Source organism: Ostrinia furnacalis, unplaced genomic scaffold (genome assembly GCF_004193835.3).
Source record: "Ostrinia furnacalis isolate ACB-3 unplaced genomic scaffold, ASM419383v2 OfSCF7374, whole genome shotgun sequence".
In the NCBI taxonomy this organism is placed as follows: domain Eukaryota; kingdom Metazoa; phylum Arthropoda; class Insecta; order Lepidoptera; family Crambidae; genus Ostrinia; species Ostrinia furnacalis.
In genome coordinates, this window is record NW_021137613.1 from 34,730 (window position 1) to 57,807 (window position 23,078).

Sequence of the window (23,078 nt, forward strand, 5' to 3'; positions counted from 1 at the left end):
TTCTGAATGTAAACGAAACAAACGCCCTTCGTTTCTGTACTTGGCAATGAAACGCCATTTAGTTCCATAAGAAACACACAGATGGCGCTAACATGTTCTTATTGTAAATAAAAAGAAATTTTTTTTCCATGTTTAGATGAATTGATGGTTACCCCAAATATTTTAGAAATAATGAAAAGAAGAGAGAAAATCTATGATTATTAAGGTGCATTTTAAAGCAATGCAGATGTAAACCATTCTTCAAATAATCAAACTGGACTGAAAAACCATGAAAAACCTGAAACTTTACGTGCCTTAAAATATTTTATTTGACAAACAAATAGTTTTCTCGTAATGTAGTTTATCTTTGTTTTCGTAATTCAAGGTTCAACTTAATTTAAATAAATAAACCATTCATTATTATGTACAAAAATAAGAAATAGGCTTAGGTAGATACGAGTAACTTTACATAGGGTAAGTGCGCTAGTTTTCGTCCAATTATCGGAGTTGCCAACTTTGTGATGCGAAATGAATATCTTAAAATACCCTTACTCATATGTATCATATGTCATTTTAGTCCTTATATAGTCTACTTTACGTTAATATTATATGGCAATAAGTAAATACCACGGGTTTTTTTATAAAAAATATTTTATGCAAAAGAGGCGATTTCACTAGTTTTCGTCCAAAAAAATCAGTTTTCGTCCTAGTGTACGCTAGTTTTCGACCACTGTGTAGAAAAAAGGGTGCAGTTGAATTATTAACTTAAAACCAATTCTATAATACAGTAACTCTGGATTGTGGTATATCATTTGAAAGGTAATTTTGTTAGCTTTTAAATGATATCAAAAAGATTTAAATAAGTTTCTTACCTAAATTTAGGAAAATATTGCAATAGGTCGAAGGACAAATGGACGAAAACTAATCTACAGGAATAGCTAATTTTGGTTTTCGTCCACCCCAGTGCTTGCTCATGACGTCATGGACGAAAAGACAACAACGTTTAAAGCTGTTTTTTGTTTTCGTCCACATCTTTTTAACGGTTTTTATGGGTTTATCACTGTTAAAAAGTGGACGTAAACTAAAATGTTTAATGTAATAGCAATAAAGATCATATTGGAAGAAAAAACATTGTATTTTGTAGGTCCATTGAAGTAAAATGATTATTAAAAATATTAACTAGGTGTCAGGGTTTCCGTCCACGTGGACGAAAACCAAAATCTTGCAAAATTGTTATGCTAGTATTAGTCCACTTAATTATCTAAGATTTCTATACAAAAACTTTAATAAACCCTTAAAATAGTGTTTATTATGCTAATAATTAGACATACGTGCCAAAAACATTACGTAAAGTAGCTAAAACAGTAATTAAACATACCATGAAAGTTCCCTACCGGCACGTTTTTTTTCTAACTTGACGACGTTTTCCATTCACCTGTGTGCAGCAGCAACTTCCGTAGATTTTTTTGGAGTTATTACTTGTCAAATTACATTTTCATGCAGGCAGAACTGTTATTTAGATATTATAGATTGTAACAAGTCCAAACTTGCATGGAAAGTTAGGTTTGTATTCTAATTTTCCGTATTTGTTTGTGGCAAGTCGGTCAAATGGACGAAAACAGGAGCTGGACGGAAAACCGGCGCAATTACCCTACCTTGCCTAATGTTGACTACATTTATTCATCCAAATAATTACTTACATGATGACGATTTAAATGGTTAATTTTGGTTTATGGGTCATGGTGTTTTTATGTGATTGATGAAATTGAACCTTGCCCTACAATGCCCTTAAAGTACGGAGTACTTTAGTAATGTTGTTATTTCCTAATAGGTAAGTACTAGGGTAGGCACAAGTTGTAAGTCCACTTGAATGTCACATTTTGGTGAATTTTCCTATAAATAAATCTTTCTAGAAGAATCTTTGAAGAGTCTCTATCCCCAAGATCTATTTTACAATACTTTGTCTCTACCTCATCGTCAACTTTTGTAGAGTGGCATAAAACATTTAGCTATCCCTTTGATTAGGTTCCTTAAAAAGGAAACATGGTGTATTAGATCCTTTACCCATACAATCATTTGCTACAGGAAACTAACTTTGTCTCTAACTAATAGTAATTTTTTTGTAGAGCAGCATATTTTAACTATCTGCTGTGTCTATTCTTTGGTTTCTAATCATGAAAAGGATTAATGATTTGCATTAGATCTGGTATTCATATTTGATTTATTCCTGAAAGGTAGGCTAGAAGCTCATCAAAAGGTGTAAATTCCTTTATGATAAGGCATCAATATGGTGGCCCTAAGGTAAATCTGGAATTCTGGCTTCAGTTCCAGCGGAGCGCGACTGTTTGGCAACATAACAGCAGCCAACGCCGCGGCACATAATGACATAATTGGCGGGGAGCGGGCGCGGGGCGAGGGGCGCATGCGCGCGTTTGACGGCCAAGGTCGAGGCCGCGCGATTCTGCCGCGCGCCGCCGCGTCGGCTGGTCCCTCGCCTTCTCGCTGGCTCTCACAAAACAACTTATGGGCCCCAAATGCGCAGTAAACGCCGCGAGTGACCCCGCAACAACACCCTGGACCCCCCATCATCAGCACAGGTAATCACCAAAACAAAAAAAGCAAACTCCACAATACCACATCGATCTGTTGTGTAATGTTTGTAATCACGCCCGCTACCTATATCTGCGCCGATTAGTGCTTTGCCGATAAATTTATTAACTGCGGAACGAGCTCGCAGTACGAATGCTGCTTACGAGTGTTGAACAAAATGGTTTGTTCATTACTCGCGAAATTGGTCGCCTCACCTTGCGCACTTCTTACCTACACGGATCACGTCATCGCGTTAGACGCTAATCGTCCGAGCAAACACCGCTGTTGGTGTACTTGTTGTACCTGAGTAGGAAATAATAACTTCAGTTTCGTTAAATGTTATAGCAAAACAGAGATGCCATGCCACCTGTTTTTTTCAGCGACTCTTTCAAACTCCTGCGTTAATAGATAAGTATGTTTGTTTTCGTGACGTTGCTACTTATATTTTGGATTCTGGCAAAAATATAAAGAAAATGAGATTCTTGTTACGTTTCGTTGCCATTTCATCGATAGCTACGCCGCATATCAAAATCAACCTACGCTGTTTTTTAGGTAGAGCTGTCGGTATCAACTAATTGTACAGAGATTTGTATAAACGTCGCTAGTTTTAAATCTGCTATTCATCTTATTTAATACATATTAACGGGCATTCCGATTTGATCCGAATGTTACAAGGATGCTTATTGGAACCCCACTAAATCATTATGTTGTTTCTTCTTTGTTTTCATACACCTTATTGACTTTGGCAAAAACATATAAAAACAATATGAAAACCTTTGTCCCCTTATCACTATTTTGTGTTCTACCGAGACAAATCTCAGGTTTTCAGTAGGTACGTGAATCATTTTATGTGGACGACATATTTGTTTTGCACGGCGCAAGTCTCACCGGCGCCATCTATGTGTTTATCGCATCGTTGTTTATAATGGTTATTGTTTAGGGGAAAGATGTCTCAGTACGATTTATTTATTATTGCACATGAATGGGTACGTAAACAAATGTCAGAGGGCGTTTTCTCTTAGTCAACATCTGAGCTTAGAAGGTAAAATGAAAAAAAAATTACATACCTACCTAGAGGTTTTGATTTAAATAGACATAATATTAATGAATCGTGTTTATATGATTTTTCCATCATAATATACAACTATTTTTATTATGTTCTTTTCTAAGGAAAATGAAATGTAGAGCTTAAAAATTTCTACTACGTAGGTACCTACTGATATTTTTTGTTGCAAAATATAAAATAATTTAAAAAAATACAAACGCCAGTATGTACAGCCCAAAACACAAGTAACACACCTAACTTATCCCCACTAATAAAAGCACCGACAAAAATATCTACCAACAACACCGAACTAAATTTGCCAGCCCTAAGCCCACACGCTGTACATAAATTAGCCAGCCTATCTATGTGTGCGAGTGGTTCATGTGTGCGCGCCTCCCCATCCCCTTGTATGTAGGTCAGGGGAAGCTGCGGAGGCGGCGGCGGGGGGAGGGGGCGCCCATCTCTGTTGCGCCTGTATCGATCCCGCCGCGCGGCCATAAAAAAACTTTTTTGACGGCTCTTGACGAAATACGTTAATAGGACCCGTTCCTTTGTTCTCTCAAGGGACAGACCTAGCTCCGACTTTGAGATGTCCAGTTTTCTTATTAGTTATTTATGCTCGTGCTGCGCGTCATTTGTTACTTAACTACCTGCCCGTATGTACTTATTTTTTTCATTTAAAATATGAAATGGGTGGCGCCAGACCGAAGTCGTTATGAGAAGCTAGTCGGTTATGTAAAGTATTACGGAGAAAATCTATGTTATTTCAAAAAAATTGTTTTATGATTTTTAATTAAGTTTAAAAAGATAAATCTTCAAAATAATCAGTCATATTCACACAAAAATCAGAAATAACCAGTTACACCGGTTCCTTTCCGTATAAAGCTTCATTGTATGTAGTTAGCTGGCTTAGTATCTAACTAGTTAGTAAGTAAGCTTTCCAAAAAAACCCTTTTCAGGTTACCCAGTGACTTTATTGCGTTTTAATGTATCTAATCTCATTTTTAAATTAAGGATATCTAAGAATTTTTCAGCTAAAAATAAAAAAAGTTAAAGTCAGATTTTTCATAAACAATCTAGAAGTCTGTCTGAACTACAGCTCCATCGACCCACTAGCACCGTCTGCAACGTCTCAGAAATTTTGCTAACACAGATTTTCTAAAAATATTCGACAGAGATGCCCTTTAGTTCACCCCAGAAACTGCATAATAAACAGGCATGATAAAATTAGATCTAGACATTCGCGAATCGTGGAATATTTATTTGGTAGTCTTTGTACTATTTGAAAACTTATCTACTCGTACTTTATAGCACTATTAACAAATGAACCTTTTTTTAACATTAAAATACATAATTTATTGTATAATAATAACAACTTCCTTGAATATTTTTAATTATGCTATTCTAAATTAAACGGGAATACGTTTAAAAATGTGCTATAAATATTTAAAACTAAATTAACTAAGTGTCAGTTCCGATGTTACTTCTGAAATGTCAACTTTTTTGTCTAATTATTTTTTGCTACGGACCAGTCGAACTCAGCGTTCTAATCTGTTACTATGGGTGATAAATATTACTGAAGTCTATTTTTGGCATACATGCGCTTTAAATTAATTACGTGAGGTTTTGATAAAAAAAATACTACCTAACAACGAAAAGCTTCCTTAAAATTTCATGTCAAAGCGCTTATTAATTCAAAATTATAAAATATCCAGTCGGTTTATGTGCTTACCTACCCACGCCCACGTAAATTCTATTACACGTGTATACGTAAGGTGGGTTCAGACTGTATTTTTTATATCAAACCGCTATAAATCATATTAAAATACTCGCACGTGTATATTGTAATAGCGTTAATATTGGCAGAAAATATGGGCAATTTTGTAAATACACCTTACATTTTTCTATAACTGGTACAAACGCAAAAATTGGATGTTTGTTACTCCTCTACAAAAAAACTACTGGGCAGATTCTGTTGAAACTTTATAACAATTTAGTACCTACATCATAATAGCACATAGGCTATAATTTACCACATCCACAAGAGGAAATCCACGGGTAGCAGCTCTAGCAATAAATAAGCCAAAATCATCGCCATATTTCATTTGAGCACGTACACGGGCGACAAAACAAATAGCCGCCGCTGTGTTTACGGAGATCCAGCCAGCTGGTTGGGCGGCTTGGGCGCGCGCCTATCGATTGCCAAGGGCAAGGGCGCCCCCCGGCCCGGCTTCCCTGGCCCGGGCGCCCCCCAACCACCCCACCCCGACCTTCGCGGAGAGTCGGGAGCTGTGAGCACTGAAAAGGATGATTTATACAGCCTACCTATCCACTAGCACAGTATACGGTTTTGAATTTTAAACTAACGCTTTACTAACCACAAATACGAAAACCTGCGTTGCTGATATTAGGTTTTTTGTAGGGTATTTGCTTTCACTATTTGTTCTTATTTTCTGTATGATCTATAAAAATATTTTGGTTCTTAACAGAAGTAAAAATAAGATTTTTCCTATTTTCTTCACGTGTGTTTATGGTACCAAAATGGTTTTCACTTCTTTGTATTGTCACGATTACGTTGGTACTCAGTTAATACGTATCTTTTACGTGTAAAAATTAAGTCAACTTTTGCTAAGAGTCTATTTAGTACTTTCCTGCGTATGGTGCAGAAACTCTGACTTTACAAAATAGTGCGTGAGTAAAATATCAGTCGCATAGGGAGCTAAACTCGTGGTGATAAACAACAGCTACAAATGGCGCCTGTGGCTTACTCGTGTAACATAATATGTATCTATGCGAGCGAAGGGACATAGAGAGAGATAGAACATGAAAAAATTAAATATCCTTGGACATTTTTCGGCCATTCTCACGATTAGGCGTTCTCAGCCTAATTACCATATCATTTTTGAAATTTGGCTTAATTGACTTAAACGCATTTAAATATGAAACACATGAAAAGTACGAATTTAACAATCGTTAAGGCGTCAAATTATTCCAAGCGGTTTTCGCGTAAATGAGACCCAAAAATTTTATGGTCACGGTAATTAGATAAGGCTAATACTTAATCTAACGGTAATTATAAAAAATATGTAAAATAGTAAGAAAACAATATATTGCATTGATAAATTTGTATATAAATATATAGCGTCATAAAAAACGCTGTAGGTACACTGAATTACCCTTTGAAAAAAGGAAAACACTCATTTCTATTATTTATTGTATCAAGATATTTTCAGTGTACTGCAATAATCGAGGCTATAACAGGAACACTTAGTTTCGGTCAGAAGGGGGTACGTTTCACATTTCATCAGAATTTTAATCATCATTTATTTGATTTCAATGTGGTACAAACGATTTAACGTACAGATAAATGGATCAGGCGATCTCACAAATTTGATTTTTCGGATATGCATACCTCGAAAAATTAATTAATGATTTAAGTGATTTTTCCTCTTTTTAATCTATCTGCGATTAGCCATCACCCATTTGCAGATTAAATTGAATTTGTAATAATGACTGTGTAATAATGACAGTTCCACCTCGATTCTTTTACAATAAGTTTTTAGATTGATGCTATTCGCTTTCTCCTGAGCCTAAATGCAGAATTCTTAGAATTTAGAAGGGATGCAGCAAATAGATTGCAAGAAGGACTAGTCTTTGGTTGTAAGCTTTACAGGATTTTCCACACCCTCTTTGACGTTTGGTATCAGTTCAATGGACTTTGTAAACCAAGGTGCACAGCTCAAGGTTTTTAAAACTTTATTTTGAAAACGTTAAAGTATTTCTACATTTGCGAGGCTAAGTCGATGCCATGTCTACATGGGTTTTAGGATCCATTTGTATATAGTTTATTCTCCAAGCTTCTTCTGTCCAGTACCCATTGCATATTCACGAAGTTTTTTCTATGCATAACAAAGCAGGTAGGATGCAGTTTAGGATGGTACAAAGTGCCTATATACTCTTGCCTTGAAAAGTCCCATTGTCTGTTGATTTGTTCTCTTTTGTTCTTAATATGATCACGCCAGGTAAGTGTCACTGTTGAAAAATCTCATCTTCTTAGAGCAAAGGTATTATGGATAGATGTTAATGGTATTATATTAGAATTAATCAATGATTTAAAATGTTTATATCAATTATACTAAAAGTAAAAATAAATATCTGGTACGAGACATGTTTCATGCAGGGGTGACATCTCCTGGCCATCAGAAAGCCCCGATTTCACTCCAGGTAACTTCTTTTTGTGGGGTCACCTTAGGGGTTAAAATATACTCTTAAATCCAACAACCATGCAGCAACTGAAGCTGAACATTTGTCATGAAATCGAATCTATTTCGAGGTTACTCTAATGAAAGTTTTTTTAAATTTTGATTGTCAGATTGGAAGAAAAGTCCGTACAGTTGTTATGCGAAAGTCTAGGTATATTTCATATTTTATCATCATACTTATTCAATCGTGAGTGCAATTTGTAGGTAATAATATCATACAACGGTGATTATAAATATACGGTAATTAGTACATGGAAATTATAAAACGATAGTTTTTCTTCAAAATTTCCAAAATCTTCAGCTTATGCAAATACTGTCTTACTACAACGTATGAAGGCCAAAGTACTGAATCTATTTAAATTAACAACGTGGATCTACCTTCAAAAATCGAGTATAAAAATAAGGACATGGTAAATAGAAAAATTGAAAACCAAAGATATGGTAATTATACTCTTACGCAATTCATCGACGGTACGCCAACGCAATAGACGTCTACTTGCTAACAGGTCTTAGAACTAACTAAGGGCTCGCGCCGCGCGCGTAAATGATGTGTCAAATATTATTATTTAGGCTTGTGTGCCCAAAAACAGAAAACGTCACGGGAATTAGGACTTTCGCTCGGACAAGAAGTTTTTTAATTCTAATTATTTACAGAATGGTTCTATTGAATAGATATTTTGCTATGCGTAAGACAATCTTTTGTACTCTTTAAAATGTTGAATGGAGTAAACCAAATCTATACGACATAAAAATTACAGCCAAGTTTTAACATTAAGTCGGTGCGCGGACGCGTAACGGTAATTAGAGAATAGAGGTTCATGAAATTTATTAAGTCACAAATACTTAAAATAGAGGCCTATGATTTAATGCACAACTGGATGGGGTTGTTAAGTAACATATAAAAATACATGCATGTCTCTAATTTGTCATTTTTAACGATTTAACAGCCCGGACACCCAAAAACTAGCTCATCTGAGAATGGCCGTTTTACACTACGCTTCTAGTCTCAAACTATGCATAGCTTGTACTATGGGTACTAGACAACGGATATAATCATATTTGAATACTTTTTTTTTGTAAATACATAGTAACACCCAGACCAAAAATTAAAATTCATCATTTCAATTTCTGCCCGACCGGGAATCGAACCCGGGACCTCTCGGCATAGTAGTTCGTTCCGAACCACTGCACTAAACTGATACTGACATTGTTTATTTCCGACAATGCTCATAACTTCAGTTATAGAGAAGTAAGGCGTTATTGATAAAGTACGCACGTATACAGGGTGGAATTTTGTAATGCCACCTGGAGGGAAAGTACTCTTAATATTGTAGATAGAAAATTTTTCTCAAAGAAAACATTCCTTTGTTTTTAAAAAGAAATAGAACTGCATTCAAAGATTTCCAAAAAATTGCTTGCTACACCCGGGAATCGAACCAACTAAAATCTGTTAAAAATTACACCCTGTATTTTTATTGCATCGATCGTTAGGGTTAAGTATAAGGATGAAATCTCTCTAACAAACTTATTTAATCAAATGAAAGGAAAACCATGAAATCTTAAATTATCTTAATTATTTACAGAAAATTGTATAGTATGGTAGTGAATTTTCGAAAAAAATTCGAAAATCTTTGAATGCATTTCTCTTTCTTTTCAAAAATAAAGGAATGTTTTCTTTGAGTAAAATTTTCTATCTACAGTATTAAGAGTACTTTCCCTCCAGGTGGCATTACAAAATTCCACCCTGTAGATGAAGTAAGGCCCTTCTGAATGAGAAGGGCCTTACGAGTATGATCCTTCTCCTTATAATAAGGGTTCCTTGTCAGGACTATGGTACCCTAAAAAGATAAGTTTTCCGTCGATCGATAAAAGTATCATAGATTTTGACTAAAACTTGAAACTTGTCTCAAGTTTCTTATTAAAAATCGAATGGCCAAAAAGAACACGGATAGTTGGAGGGGTCACATTGAAAATCTTGACGCAAGATCGTAAAACAGGGCACACTTATATGACCCTTCACTAGCAGTACCTCTGGCTGTTAAAATAGATTAATAGAGCCCTTACAAAAGGAACAGGGCTCATAGCTTACAGACCAGCTGTAGGGCGCGCGCCTATTGATTGGCAGGGCGCCCCCGCTGGGCGATGGGCTACTCTCGCGATACTAAACCTAGGGAGGAACTTTTAAAATGTTGTAATTAGAGGAAAATGTCACTGAATAGTTTATTTATTCATACAGCTAACAAGACTTCTTTCTTTCCATTTGATTGTGTATTTCTATACATAATCAAATGAAAAGAAACATTGAAATCAATACATGTTTGTGTAGCCTTGATTAAAAGCTACCACGACATGTGCATAGATTGCGTGGAAGCGTAGTATCTACTAAAGTCTAAAAAGCTTGAGAATTTAGCGAAATATTACGAAAATGAGGACCCACAGCTATGATTATTCAGAACATCATAGAGAAGGGCATCATGATACAACTTGTAGAAATGTAGAGAGTGGCTAGGCAATGGTGGCCATACTAGTAAAAACGGTAGGCCCAGAACAGACGGTGAAACGCAACTGCAACAAAACTGCAACTTTGTGATGATTCTGATGAATGAAACTGAAACTGAAAGCTTTAAACTGGTCGCGCAATGTGTGGTCTCTGAACGGACGCTATGGCAGAAACTTAGATGCAACTCAAAAGTAACTAGCAGTTGCAGTTTCGTTGCAGTTGCGTTTCACCGTCTTTTCTGGGCCGTACAGCGCAAGACGTGACTACAGCCTGAGAAATGGCTGAATCAAAAATTAAAAAGACAATGGTTTTAAGATGATGACCAGTAAACTGGAAAATTAAAGAAAAAAAAAGTTGCTAACTTTTTTTTCAGTTTTGATTAAAAATATGGGTTTTCCTCCTTTATCAGGGAAAAACTAAAGTCTGATGTCGTCTACATTATTTATAGGTAGGTATGGTTAAAGCGTACCTAGATGTTTACTTAATTTCACACCTGAACAAATCTGCAAAAAATATTTCAAATACAAAAAAGAAAGTTAAGCTTTTTTTACAGAAAGGCAAGTTTTCACGATATTTATTCAGAGTGAGCCCTAGCTGAGACTGAGTATTTTGTCAAATCTGGTTTCTCCAGTTACCTATTTGCCACGCGGCCCGCATTCCAGACTAGTTGCTTAGGTTACGTTCGACGAGCTGACGTAAGATTTTTTTGAACGTCGGGAAATCCAAACTGTTGAGAACGTAAGACCGAAATATGGACAGCGTGTATGATAGAGCAACATCATCATCATCACCAACAGCCTTTTACAGTCCACTGCTGGACTATGATCCTTTTCCACTATAGAACATTACAACAATAATCATAAAACGAAATAATTTTGATTTATATAGATTACACATAAAAATGCTCAGTTTCTGAATTGTCATTTTTGACTCGAGCGTGTTCATCTTCTAACCAAGTACCTATGATATTTTCATATTAAATTCAGTAGAAGATGAGCACACTCAAGCTGTAAATAATTCAGATATCGGGCCAAAATATAATCATGGAGGCTGCAACCAAAAATCTATGAGCAGGGTAACTCTACATTATTTTAGAGCGTTGAGTTGTACATCATTTCAGGTATTAAAATATTATCTAAGCATAATATGATTAGAAAAAAAACCCTTTACCTTTATCTTTTATTTCTACTTCGTTCAACGATTGACAAGGTGAGAAAAGTAAAGCGGCAAGATTTTTCTCTGAGCACTAAAATAATATGTCACTGAGTTGCTATTGAATTTACTACATTGTGTAAAGTCATAAAGGACTTCAATTCTATTTATACCTCCTATTAAAGTGTGCCTTTGGTATACATTTTAACTTGTATGAATAGGAGCTAATTCTTGCATACAACTGCTATTTAGCTAATAAAAATTATCGCAATGATCGGTGTAGTTAACATCCCGAAATATATTTGAAAAAAGATTTATATTTTTCTTCGCTTAAAGTAGTCTTCGCCTCAGAGTAGGACCTCGAGGACATAACTATGTTACAGCTGCCAAAGGTGTGTTTTTCTTCCATCGTCCAAAGTCGTATTCTCACTTTCTTTGGCCATTACACGTGGAGACGTCCGTCGCCTCTGTTGAACGACTTGTCGTGCTGGGGAAGGTTGATGGCGGTGAACAAGAGCGCGCGGTAGGTCGCCCATGCGCTGGAGTGAGCATCAAAACCGCACTCAATGGTCCACTCCACGAGTGCACCAGAAAGGCTGCAGTGCGGGAGGAATGGCGACGGATTGTGAGGCTTGCCACCGAACCTGTGACGACCACGACCACTCTGGCAAGAGTGTAGCGACGAAGAAGAAGAAAGGTGTGAACAAGGCTCTACTTGTATAAACTCTAGCCTTGAAAGATAAAGAAAACACTGTTAGAAACTAAATAGTGTTAAACTTATTCAGAAATATAATTAACCACTTCGTCCATAATATCACTTCAAATTAACTCTCGGAAATTCATAACGAACAAGCTTAAGTAACCAACAAAGTTACACAATTTGAAGTTATTAATTTATAACGAAGTAGCCTCTTAGAAGTTTGGAGTATACGTAATGGTTTTATGTCTGGAATCGTTATACAACCTTTGACCTTTCCTGGGTATAAAGAAAACCTTACCGAAAGGGCGTTTACAGCTAAGTAAGCGTTTGATCTGTACTCTAATATCTTAAGAATGGGATTGGCTATGTATCTCGAGGGCTTTTGTGAAAAACTAAATAGAGTATTGTACAAGTCAATGGACGCTACAAGTTAGACTGGAGAAAATACCCCTTTGAAAGTCTCAAAATTAGTTCAAAGGCAAGAACAATAATAGCTTTCGATTCTTTCACTATACCTATGTATCTAGTCGGCATCACTTAGGTGTTGAAATATAAATGCTAGGTTTGAATTCAATAAAAATGCGATCCAAATAATTCTACTGAATGACCCTGAAGTGTCAAATGAATGGAAGTTTACTGTGTCAGGCCATGCACATGTAATTTGTGTGTTTCGACGACACTAATCGTTTCCCCTTCTAAGGGTTCGGCCAAACCAACGCGATCACACCGCGATCAGCCGGCGTGCAGCGATGGGCGACCAGACCTAAAGGTTCGGCCAAACCAACGCGATCAACCGGCGTGCAGCGATGGCGATCAATGCATTTTGGTCTGGTCGCCATCGCTGCACGCCGGNTATAATACAAGAATTTTTCAGCTAAAAATAAAAGAAAGTCAAAGTCAGATTTTTCATAAACAATCTAGAAGTCTGTCTGAAGTTCTGAACTACAGCTCCATCGACCCACTAGCACCGTCTGCAACGTCTCAGAAATTTTGCTAACACAGATTTTCTAAAAATATTCGACAGAGATGCCCTTTAGTTCACCCCAGAAACTGCATAATAAACAGGCATGATATAATTAGATCTAGACATTCGCGAATCGTGGAATATTTATTTGGTAGTCTTTGTAGGTAGGTACTATTTGAAAACTTATCTACTCGTACTTTATAGCACATGATGGGCATGAAAGATCTTATTAAATATGCTGAACCATTTTTTAGCATTAAATAAAATACATATTTTTTTTAACAACTTCCTTGAATATTTTCAATTATGTTATTCTAAATTAAACGGGAATACGTTTGAAAATGTGCTATAAATATTTAAAAGTAAATCTGAGTGTCAGTTCCGATGGTACTTCTGAAATGTCAACTTTTTTGTCTAATTATTTTTTGCTACGGACCAGTCGGACTCTGCATATTTTCCTCAAGTTAAATTCTGTCTAAATTGTTGCTATGTGTAATAAATATTACTGAAGTCTATTTTTAGCATACATGTGCTTTAAATTAATGAACAGTTTAAGTTTTGATAAAAAAATCTACCTAACAACGAAAAGCTTCCTAAAAATTTCATGTCAAAACGCTTATTAATTCAAAATTATGAAATATCCAGTCGGTTTATGTGCTTACCTACCCACGCCCACGTAAATTTTTCTATTACACGTGTATACGTAAGGTGGGTTCAGACTGTATTTTTTATATCAAACCGCTATAAATCATATTAAAATACTCGCACGTGTATATTGTAATAGCGTTAATATTGGCAGAAAATATGGGCAATTTTGTGAATACACCTTACATTTTTCTATAACTGGTACAAACGCAAAAGTTGGATATTTGTTACTCGTCTACAAAAAAACTACTGGGGAGATTCTGTTGAAACTTTATAACAATTTAGTACCTACATCATAATAGCACATAGGCTATAATTTCCCACATCCACAAGAGGAAATCCACGGGTAGCAGCTCTAGCAATAAATAAGCCAAAATCATCGCCATATTTCATTTGAGCACGTACACGGGCGACAAAACAAATAGCCGCCGCTGTGTTTACGGAGATCCAGCCAGCTGGTTGGGCGGCTTGGGCGCGCGCCTATCGATTGCCAAGGGCAAGGGCGCCCCCCGGCCCGGCTTCCCTGGCCCGGGCGCCCCCCAACCACCCCACCCCGACCTTCGCGGAGAGTCGGGAGCTGTGAGCACTGAAAAGGATATTTTATACAGCCTACCTATCAGCGTTGCCAGTTTTTTTTTCGCCAAGTCGGGACTTCGGTACTTTTTGAGTGAAAATAGCGGGATTCTTCCATCAGAAGCGGGACATAGTAAAAAAACGTATACAGGGTGGAAACGATAAGTGATCTCACTCGATTATTTCTAAACTATACAAGATATCGAAAAACTGGTTATTGATCCTGAAAGTGCGTCACGAGCTCTTTCAAACGGTATCAGTAATATGTTACAGAATTAACTGGATCTATCTGAAAATTCAATGTTTTCAGGCTCCATACTAAATGTATGCCAGCCACACAATATTAGAAGTGTTAATTTGTTTTATTCAATAATAAACACTTAAATTGAACTCCAAATTGCATTGTTATTTAAAATTATTCATGAAAAACATTGGTTTTAGGCTTTTACTTCCTATAATATTGTCAAGACATGAGTGCCATGACTGTGGCAGTACTAAATGTATGGAAGCTGGAAACTTTGAATTTTCGGATAGATCCAGTTTATTTTGTAACCTATTATTGGTACCGTTGGATAGAGCTCGTGAAACACTTTCAGGATCAGTAACCAGTTTTTGGATATCTTGTATAGTTTTTATTATTATGTGGTTTTACTAAATGTATGGAAGCCGGAAACATTGATTTTTCGGAAAGATCCCGTTTATTTGGTAACCTATTATTGGTACCGTTGGATAGAGCTCGTAAAGCACTTTCAGGATCAGTAACCAGTTTTTGGATATCTTGTTTAGTTTAGAAATAATCGAGTGAGATCACTTATCGTTTCCACCCTGTATAATCAAAGGTTTTCAAATATTTATCCTTTTATTTGACTTAAAATTACGTTTACGTGACAATAGATAGCAAAAGTAGCCATAGAAAATGTATTTTAACAAAAAAATAATATTTTAAATCAGATTTACTCTATCGTTAAATTCGTCTTTAGAATAAAAAAAATAAAAAAAAATCTATAGAATAAAATGGCGTTTCAAATACTAGAGGCTGCGTTGCTGCGACTGATTTTAGTATCCTTAAAGGTTTTTTGTAGAGCATTTGCTTTTGCTGTTTCTTATTTTCTGTAGGACATATAAAAATATTTTGGTTTACAAAATGCTTAACAAAAATAAGATTTTTCTTATACCAAAATGGTTTCCACTCCGTGTCAACATGAAGTCAAAATTTGCTAAGAGTCTATTTAGTATTTTACTGCGTATGGTGCAGAAACTCTGACTTTACAAAATAGTGCGTGAGTAAAATATCAGTCGCACGCATAGGGAGCTAAACTCGTAGTGATAAACTGCTACAGATGGCGCTTGTGGTTTAGGTACTCGTGTAACATAATATGTATCTATGCAATCGAAGGGTTAAGATAGTGAATTAATGAACTAATGTTAGGCTGAATAGCGCATTGTTTATTTCCGACAATGCTCATAACTTCAGTTATAGAGAAGTAAGGCGTTATTGATAACGTACATACGTATAGATGAACATTCAGAAGAGCCTTACGAGTATGATCCTTCTACTTGAAAATTGATTCCTTGTCAGGACTATGGAACCCTAAAAAGAGGAGTTTTCCATCGATCGATAAAAGTATCATAGATTTAGGGTGCTCATGTACCATAACTTGACTAAAACTGATACTTTCTTATTAAAAATCGAGTGGCTAAAAACAACAGAGTTGCAGGGGTCACATTGAAAATCTTGACGCAAGATCGTAAAACAGGGCACAAATACGGCCCTTCACTAGCAGTACCTCTGGCTGTTAAAATAGATTAATAGAGCCCTTCCAAAAGGAACAGTGCTCATAAAGCTTAGACCAGCTGTTGGGCGCGCGCCTATTGATTGGCAGGGCGCCCCCGCTGGGCCCTGGGCTACTCTCGCGATACTAAACCTAGGGAGGAACTTTTAAATGTTGTAATTAGAGCCAAATGTCACTGAATAGTTGTATAAACAGCTAACAAGACCGACATACACAATCAAATGGAAATAAACATTGAAATCAATACATGTTTATAGTGTAGCCTTTAATTAAAAGCTGCCATGACATGTGCATAGATTGCGTGGAAGCGTAGTATCGACTAAAGCCTATAAAGCTTGAGAATTTAATTCAAACCAGGAATCCACCATGTCAACTGCATGTCTTAAATAATAATAGTGACTGAAGGTAGAATATAATATTTAAATTCAGTTTGATAACAGACCGCTGACTGAAATCTAAAAACCAGAAAATAAACCAGAAAACCTAGAAAAGAAAGCATAAACACCAACAAGGATAACAATATGCACAGCTATGAATGTAGATAGCGAAATATTACGAAAATGAGGACCCACAACTATGATTATTCAGAACATCATTAACACAAGTTTTAAAAGTACTAAACTTTAATAGAAAAGGGTATCTTGATACGACTTGTAAAAATGTAGAGTGGCTAGGTAATGATGGCCATACGAGTACAAACGCCGGTTTAACCCGGTACAGCGCAAGACGTGACTCTACACAGCCTGAGAAATGGCTGAATCAAAAATTCAAAAGACACAATAGTTTTAAGATGATGACCAGCAGTAAACTGGAAAATTAAAGATTTTAGTAACTTTTTTTTCAGTTTTGATTAAAAATATGGGTTTTCCTCCTTTATCAGGGAAAAACTAAAGTCTGATGTTGTCTACATTATCTATAGGTAGGTATGGTTAAAGCGTACCTAGATATTTACTTAATTTCACACCTTAACAAATCTGCAAAAATATTTCAAATACAAAAAAGAAAGTAAGCTTTTTACAGAAAGGCGGTTTTCACGGTATTTATTACGCCCTAGCTTAGACTGAGTATTTTGTCAAATCTGGTTTCTCCAGTCACTTGTCACGAAGCCCGCATTCCAGACTAGTTGCTTAGGTTACGTTGGAGCTGACGTAAGATTTTTTTGGACTTCGGGAAATCCAAACTGTTGAGAACGTAATATGACCGAAGTGTGGACACTGTATGATAGAGCAACTATAATCATAACAAATATGAAATAATTTTGATTAAATGGTACACATAAAAGGCTCGGTTTCTGAATTGACATTTTTGACTTGAGCGTGTTCATCTTGTCATCTTCTAATCAAGTATGATATTTTCATATTAAATTCAGTAGAAGATGAGCACACTCAAGCTGTAAACAATTTAGAAACCGGGACAAAATAATCATCGAGGCTGCAACCAAAAATCTATGAGCAGGGTAACGCTACATAATCTTAATAGAATTAGACAAAAAACACACACAAATCTATCTTTTATTTCCACTTCGTGTAATATTTTTCTCTGAGCACTAAAATATAATTATGTCACTGAATTGCTATTGAATTTACTACATTGTTCAAAGTCATAAAGGACTTCAATTATATTTATACTTCCTATTGAAGTGTGCCTTTTGTATACATTTTAACTTGTATGAATAGGAGCTAATTCTTGCATACAACTGCTATTTAGCCAATAAAAATTATCTCAATGATCCGTGTAGTTTACATCCCGAAATACGAGTATATTTGAAAAACAGATTTATATTTTTCTTTGCTTAAAAAAATGCCTCAGAGTAGGACTTCGAGGACTAAACTATATTAAAGCTTGCAAAGGTGCGTGTCTTTCTTCCATCGTCCAAAATCGTATTCTCACTTTCTTTGGCCATATTACACGTGGATACGTCGCTTCTGTTGAACGACTTGTCATGCATGAAGGCTGAGGGCACAAGAGCACGCGGCAGGTCGCCCATGCGCTGGACTGACCGTCAAAACCGCACTCAATGGTCCACTCCACGAGTGCACCAGAAAGGCTGCAGTGCGGGAGGAATGGCGACGGATTGTGAGGCTTGCCACCGGACCTGTGACGACCACGACCACTCTGGCAAGAGTGTAGCGACGAAGAAGAAGAAAGGTGTGAGCAAGGCTCTACTCATATTAACTCTAGCCCTGAAAGATAAAGAAAACACTGTTAGAAACTAGTATAAAACTTATTCAGGAATATAATTAACCACTTCGTCCATAATATCACTTGAAATTAACTTTCGGAAATTCATAGCGAACAAGCTTAAGTAACCAACAAAGTTACACAATATTTGAAGTTATTAATTTATAACGAAGTAGCCTCTTAGAAGTTTGGTATACGTAAATGGTTTTATGTCTGGAATCGTTCGTTATACAACCTTTGACCTTTCCTGGGTATAAAGAAAGCCTTACCGAAAAGGCGTTTACAGCTAAGTAAGCGTTTGATCTGTACTCTAATATTTTAAGAATGGGATTGGCTATGTATCTCGAGGGCTTTTGTGAAAAACTAAATAGAGTATTGTACGAGTCAATGGACGCTACAAGTTAGACTGGAGAAAATACCCCTTTGAAAGTCCCAAAATTACTTCAAAGGCAAGAACAATAATAGCTTTCGATTCTTTCACTATACCTATGTATCTAGTCGGCATCACTGAGTAGTTGAAATATAGAAACGCTAGGTTTGAATTCAATAAAAATGCGATCCAAATAACTCTACTGAATGACCCTGAAGTGTCAAATTAATGGAAGTTTACTGTGTCAGGCCATGCACATGTAATTTGTGTATTTCGACGACACTAATCGTTTCCCCCTTGTAAGGCAGATTACTAACTTCTACCAGCAACTTCTCTGAATAATATATCATTAGACAGCTTTACATTTAATGGAATAATAGCTAAATGTGACTAAAGGGCTATGACATTTTCGTGGGAGTTATTGCTGGATTTTTTCTAAATGAAAGTCCCTAATAACAAACTCATACATATTCATATAAAACTCATAAAGTAACGTTATACGTTCATTATAATTTAATGATGTTGCATAAGTAAAAAGCTTCTGCCTGAAACTCGAGAATACGGATCGTGCCAACTTTTGTAAGCGTCTTCAAAGTTCAAAGTATCGTGTTGTAGGCATTGTGTTGTATTACATAACTTCTACTGCGGAGTTGTAGAACACTCAGTAAAGTAACAAAATTTTAGTGCTGAGTCTTCGCCTGAAGAATTTAAGCTGAAGCGGACTTCGTTAGCTTAAAGTTTTCCTCATAAGAAATCATGTGTTTTTTACAATATTTACAGGATGGTTAACTCATGGAAATAACCCATTAAGATCTAATTGGTTAATCAAGTCGCACATTGCGATCTACTCATAGATAATATCTCTACACCTCCATCCGATCTACGATCTCTATCTACGCAGTTCCTATGTAACTTCCACCAACTTTCTACCTATTACTTATCGGTTTCCTAATTCGTCTTCCTTAGCGGCGAGAGTTTAGCCGCATTGTAATAGCCATTACCAGACGTACAACTTAGCCTACTTAGTTCAACAGCCATAACGATGAGTTAATCTCTTCAGTTTCCCAAGTAACAAGCACGAATTAGCCAAGTCTCTCGGTGGAGATTATCAGTAATGCGTGTAGGGTTGCCAGGCGTCCGGATAAAGCCGGACATAGTTAGGCTTTTTGATTGCGTGTCCGGCCAAAATAACCGATGTCCGGCCTGTCCGGCTTTTGTTAGGCGAAAGTCGAGCCACAGAATAAGGCACGCACGCATCAAGACGTTAGGCAACCGATGATGATAGTACTCACTCGCGAGCTCACTAATTGAACCGACTTTTAGGGTAAAATGTCCGGCCAAATGAAGCACAAAGTCCGGCTTTTGTGTTTTTGGACCTGTGTACCTACCATGAGTTTACGTTAGGTGTGCTCGCTAGCGAGTACGTCAAAAATCTCTATGAAGATTTTGTTTCTTGAAAGTAGCCACTAGGGGCGCTGCACAATATGTCATACAATTAAATGTCATTTTTTTACGCAGTCGCTAGCGAGCACACCTAACGTAAACTCATGGTAAGCACACTGGCAACCCTAAATGCGTAGGCCGAATGACGTCTGCGGCGTAGCCTGCGAGCCCGGGCCGCGCACGCCGCCCCGCGCATGCGCGCGCCGCATCGATCTCGGCTCCCCATCCACACCCCTCCTCCCCTCACCTTCCTCTCACCTCCATGACTCCATCCCGATCTCCGACACGTGTACCATGACGCCACACGAATAACTCCCAGACGCGATAACAATTTCACTCGCGCAATTTTTCCATCCGCAAAAAAGTACAAGATGGCCGATCGGTAACCAAACTCAAGAGCGACCAGTTTTTGCTGTGCCCGATCTAAAGCTTATTAGGCATCGGATTCAGTAACGCGACTGCCGGCGACTCCAGCCACATGTCCGCTCCTCGCGCGATAAAATTAGAACGTGATTTATTGCGTACCTAGCTACATACCTATTTGCGGAACATCACCAACATGGCAACGATTCGCCGGTTAAAATTTTTGGAACTCTCCAGAACTTCCCGATTCGGTTGAAAGTTTCAGGACATTTGTAGGTTTCTGTAGTACCTATTACAGTGATTCTGATTCACAATACCTTTAGCTCTTGGAAACGTCCGTGCCTAAATCGCATATTTCAGAATCCGCATCTTAGTTGCACTATTTCATAACATTGATATCAACGCCAAGAATACTTAATATGTTTACAACAACAACACTGTATTCTATTGACACGAGTTGCATTTATTCTTATAACATCTTAGTTCATTTGAATGTAATTGCCATTATACATTTACTAAATAGAGCGTCACGGCACTAAATATGGCGTCGCATAGGGACAGTAAATTAAAAAGGGAAAAGGGTGATCGCTTGCGCGGGCAGCGATGACGGAAGGTTGGCGGGAGAGGGGCGGTGCAGCTGCCGCGGTGCCGCCTGCCCTGCCGGTGCATCTCATCCCCCCGGGCCCCCCGCGCCCGCGCGGCCCATTGCCAAGTTCAATGCCAAGGTCATGCGCGCCCGAGTGCGACTGCGCGCCGCAATGCAGGAGCGGCCGGCGGCAGGCGAGCCGTCAGTGCCTCACGGACGACCGCGGAACACGCCGCTTCGCGATTTTCCGCAGTCGACGCGTCCCACCGGGTCACTTGACTAAGTTCCGCAATAAAGCCGCTCTGCTCCGCGACAGACGCTCGCTGGTGACCCACCGACGGTGCGGGACGCTTCCGCCGCGACACGGAATTTCGCCGGTGTACATCATGTGTGTATCTGACGACGCCCTCAGCGCCGCACCATGTATCAATTATGCAACATCACTTCAAATGTCGCAGTTCAGTAAGTATATTTTTGCATAAATCTAAAATCACCCCAAAACATCCCAGTTTCACAAAGGGGCGTGGGCCGGCTTAGACTACCCTTATGGTTTAACGATCAGTATGCTTTATTTGTACAAAAACGGAATTGGTTTTGGGGCGTCTGGTTACGTGTACCTAGTTGCGGCCATGTTTGCTCTAGACATTAGACTGTCAACATTAACTACGTGTCCTCTAGGTGACTCGGCTCTACTTGAGGTTTCTCTTATCCCAATTACGAGTATATTTATAATATTATTATACAGTCTATTAATAAAGTAATTAGTCATTATGAAGTAACTTGAATGTGAAGTGTAATCGAGTTTCGTTTCACATTTCATTGAATTTGCATGATTAGTATCCGCATTGTCGCAAAATGTTTGTCCAGCATTTAATGAATATGAAACACTTGATTTTAGGATTTGGTGCTACTGAAATTAAAGCCTCTAAAGGTGCTTTTCGGCATGGCCCGGCCGGCTTTGGTTTCTAAGAGCCATCAAGGGCATCAACTAACCAGAAGGGCCCGGTGTGGCATGTATCCTGTTGTAGCTCGCAAAAAATGTCGATCGTACGAGTTCAAGGCAATCGGGTGATCCCAGCCGACGTCGCGTTTTTTCGCTGCCAACTGAATTCTTCGTATGATCACACTGCTTGGGCGTATGTCTACGGGCATTTAAGTACCTGTTTTTAGAATAGCACCTGCTGGTTTATTAAGTATTTAGTCGTGATCATCGTCGTTTTTTATGTATGCCTTGGAAACAGGGTGCGCCACGTTGACCTAATTATTGTAGAGACGATGAGCATCGGAGAAGTTCTCTTTTTTATGCAAATAAAATCATAAATAAATAAAAAATTAAATAGACGTACCTATTTAAAACTAATTACTTATAAATGCTTCGTTTCAATCAGTCAAAAATACCTTTTCAGACATAAAGCATTATTGTGTTCACGAGTGTGAATTCAATTTTTTAACAACACTTTAACATTATCGTTAACTACATTCAAGGATAATAATATGATATAATTATTAATCATTATGCATTTTACTTAGGGATTTATCACTCACCATTCATACTTTTTCCTTTGAAGAATTAGGTCTATTTTCTTATGAATTTTCATCAAATAAATTATTTTTGCTTAATATAAGCTTTTCCCATTCCGGGATTAGAACTAGACAACTGAATGAAAATTGAATACAATGTTGCTTAAGACAGTAAATAATAATACTGGTATTTTAAACAAAGTTTAGGTACAATACTTACGTATTCATTTAGATTTATGGCACACGTTTTCCTCAATAGCCCACGAGCAACAATAGACAGTTATTAATCTTATCCTCAGTGACATGTGTGCCCAGCACAACGACAATAAAAAACTGTATTTAAATACAGAATTGGTTGGTTGAAAACTAAAACAGCTACTTACTTAAGACAATTCTTCTAAATAAATCGCAT

General features: G+C 37.3%; 1 protein-coding gene across 1 annotated transcript; it reads left to right on the top strand.

Moving 5' to 3' along the window:
* Positions 1 to 20,325: 20,325 nt before the first annotated feature.
* Positions 20,326 to 21,470, top strand: LOC114364329 (uncharacterized). Its single transcript, XM_028320446.1, has 2 exons — positions 20,326 to 20,485; positions 21,133 to 21,470. The coding sequence occupies exons 1-2, from the start codon at positions 20,326 to 20,328 to the stop codon at positions 21,426 to 21,428; spliced, it is 456 nt and encodes a 151-aa protein (XP_028176247.1). The 3' UTR covers positions 21,429 to 21,470.
* Positions 21,471 to 23,078: the final 1,608 nt, after the last annotated feature.

Bases quoted from the DNA above. Each gene is read 5' to 3' on its own strand.
- LOC114364329 (XM_028320446.1), top strand. From the start codon at position 20,326: ATGCGTAGGCCGAATGACGTCTGCGGCGTAGCCTGCGAGCCCGGGCCG. The intron at 20,486-21,132 runs GTACCATGACGC...TAAATTAAAAAG, and splicing joins CATCCCGATCTCCGACACGT to GGAAAAGGGTGATCGCTTGC.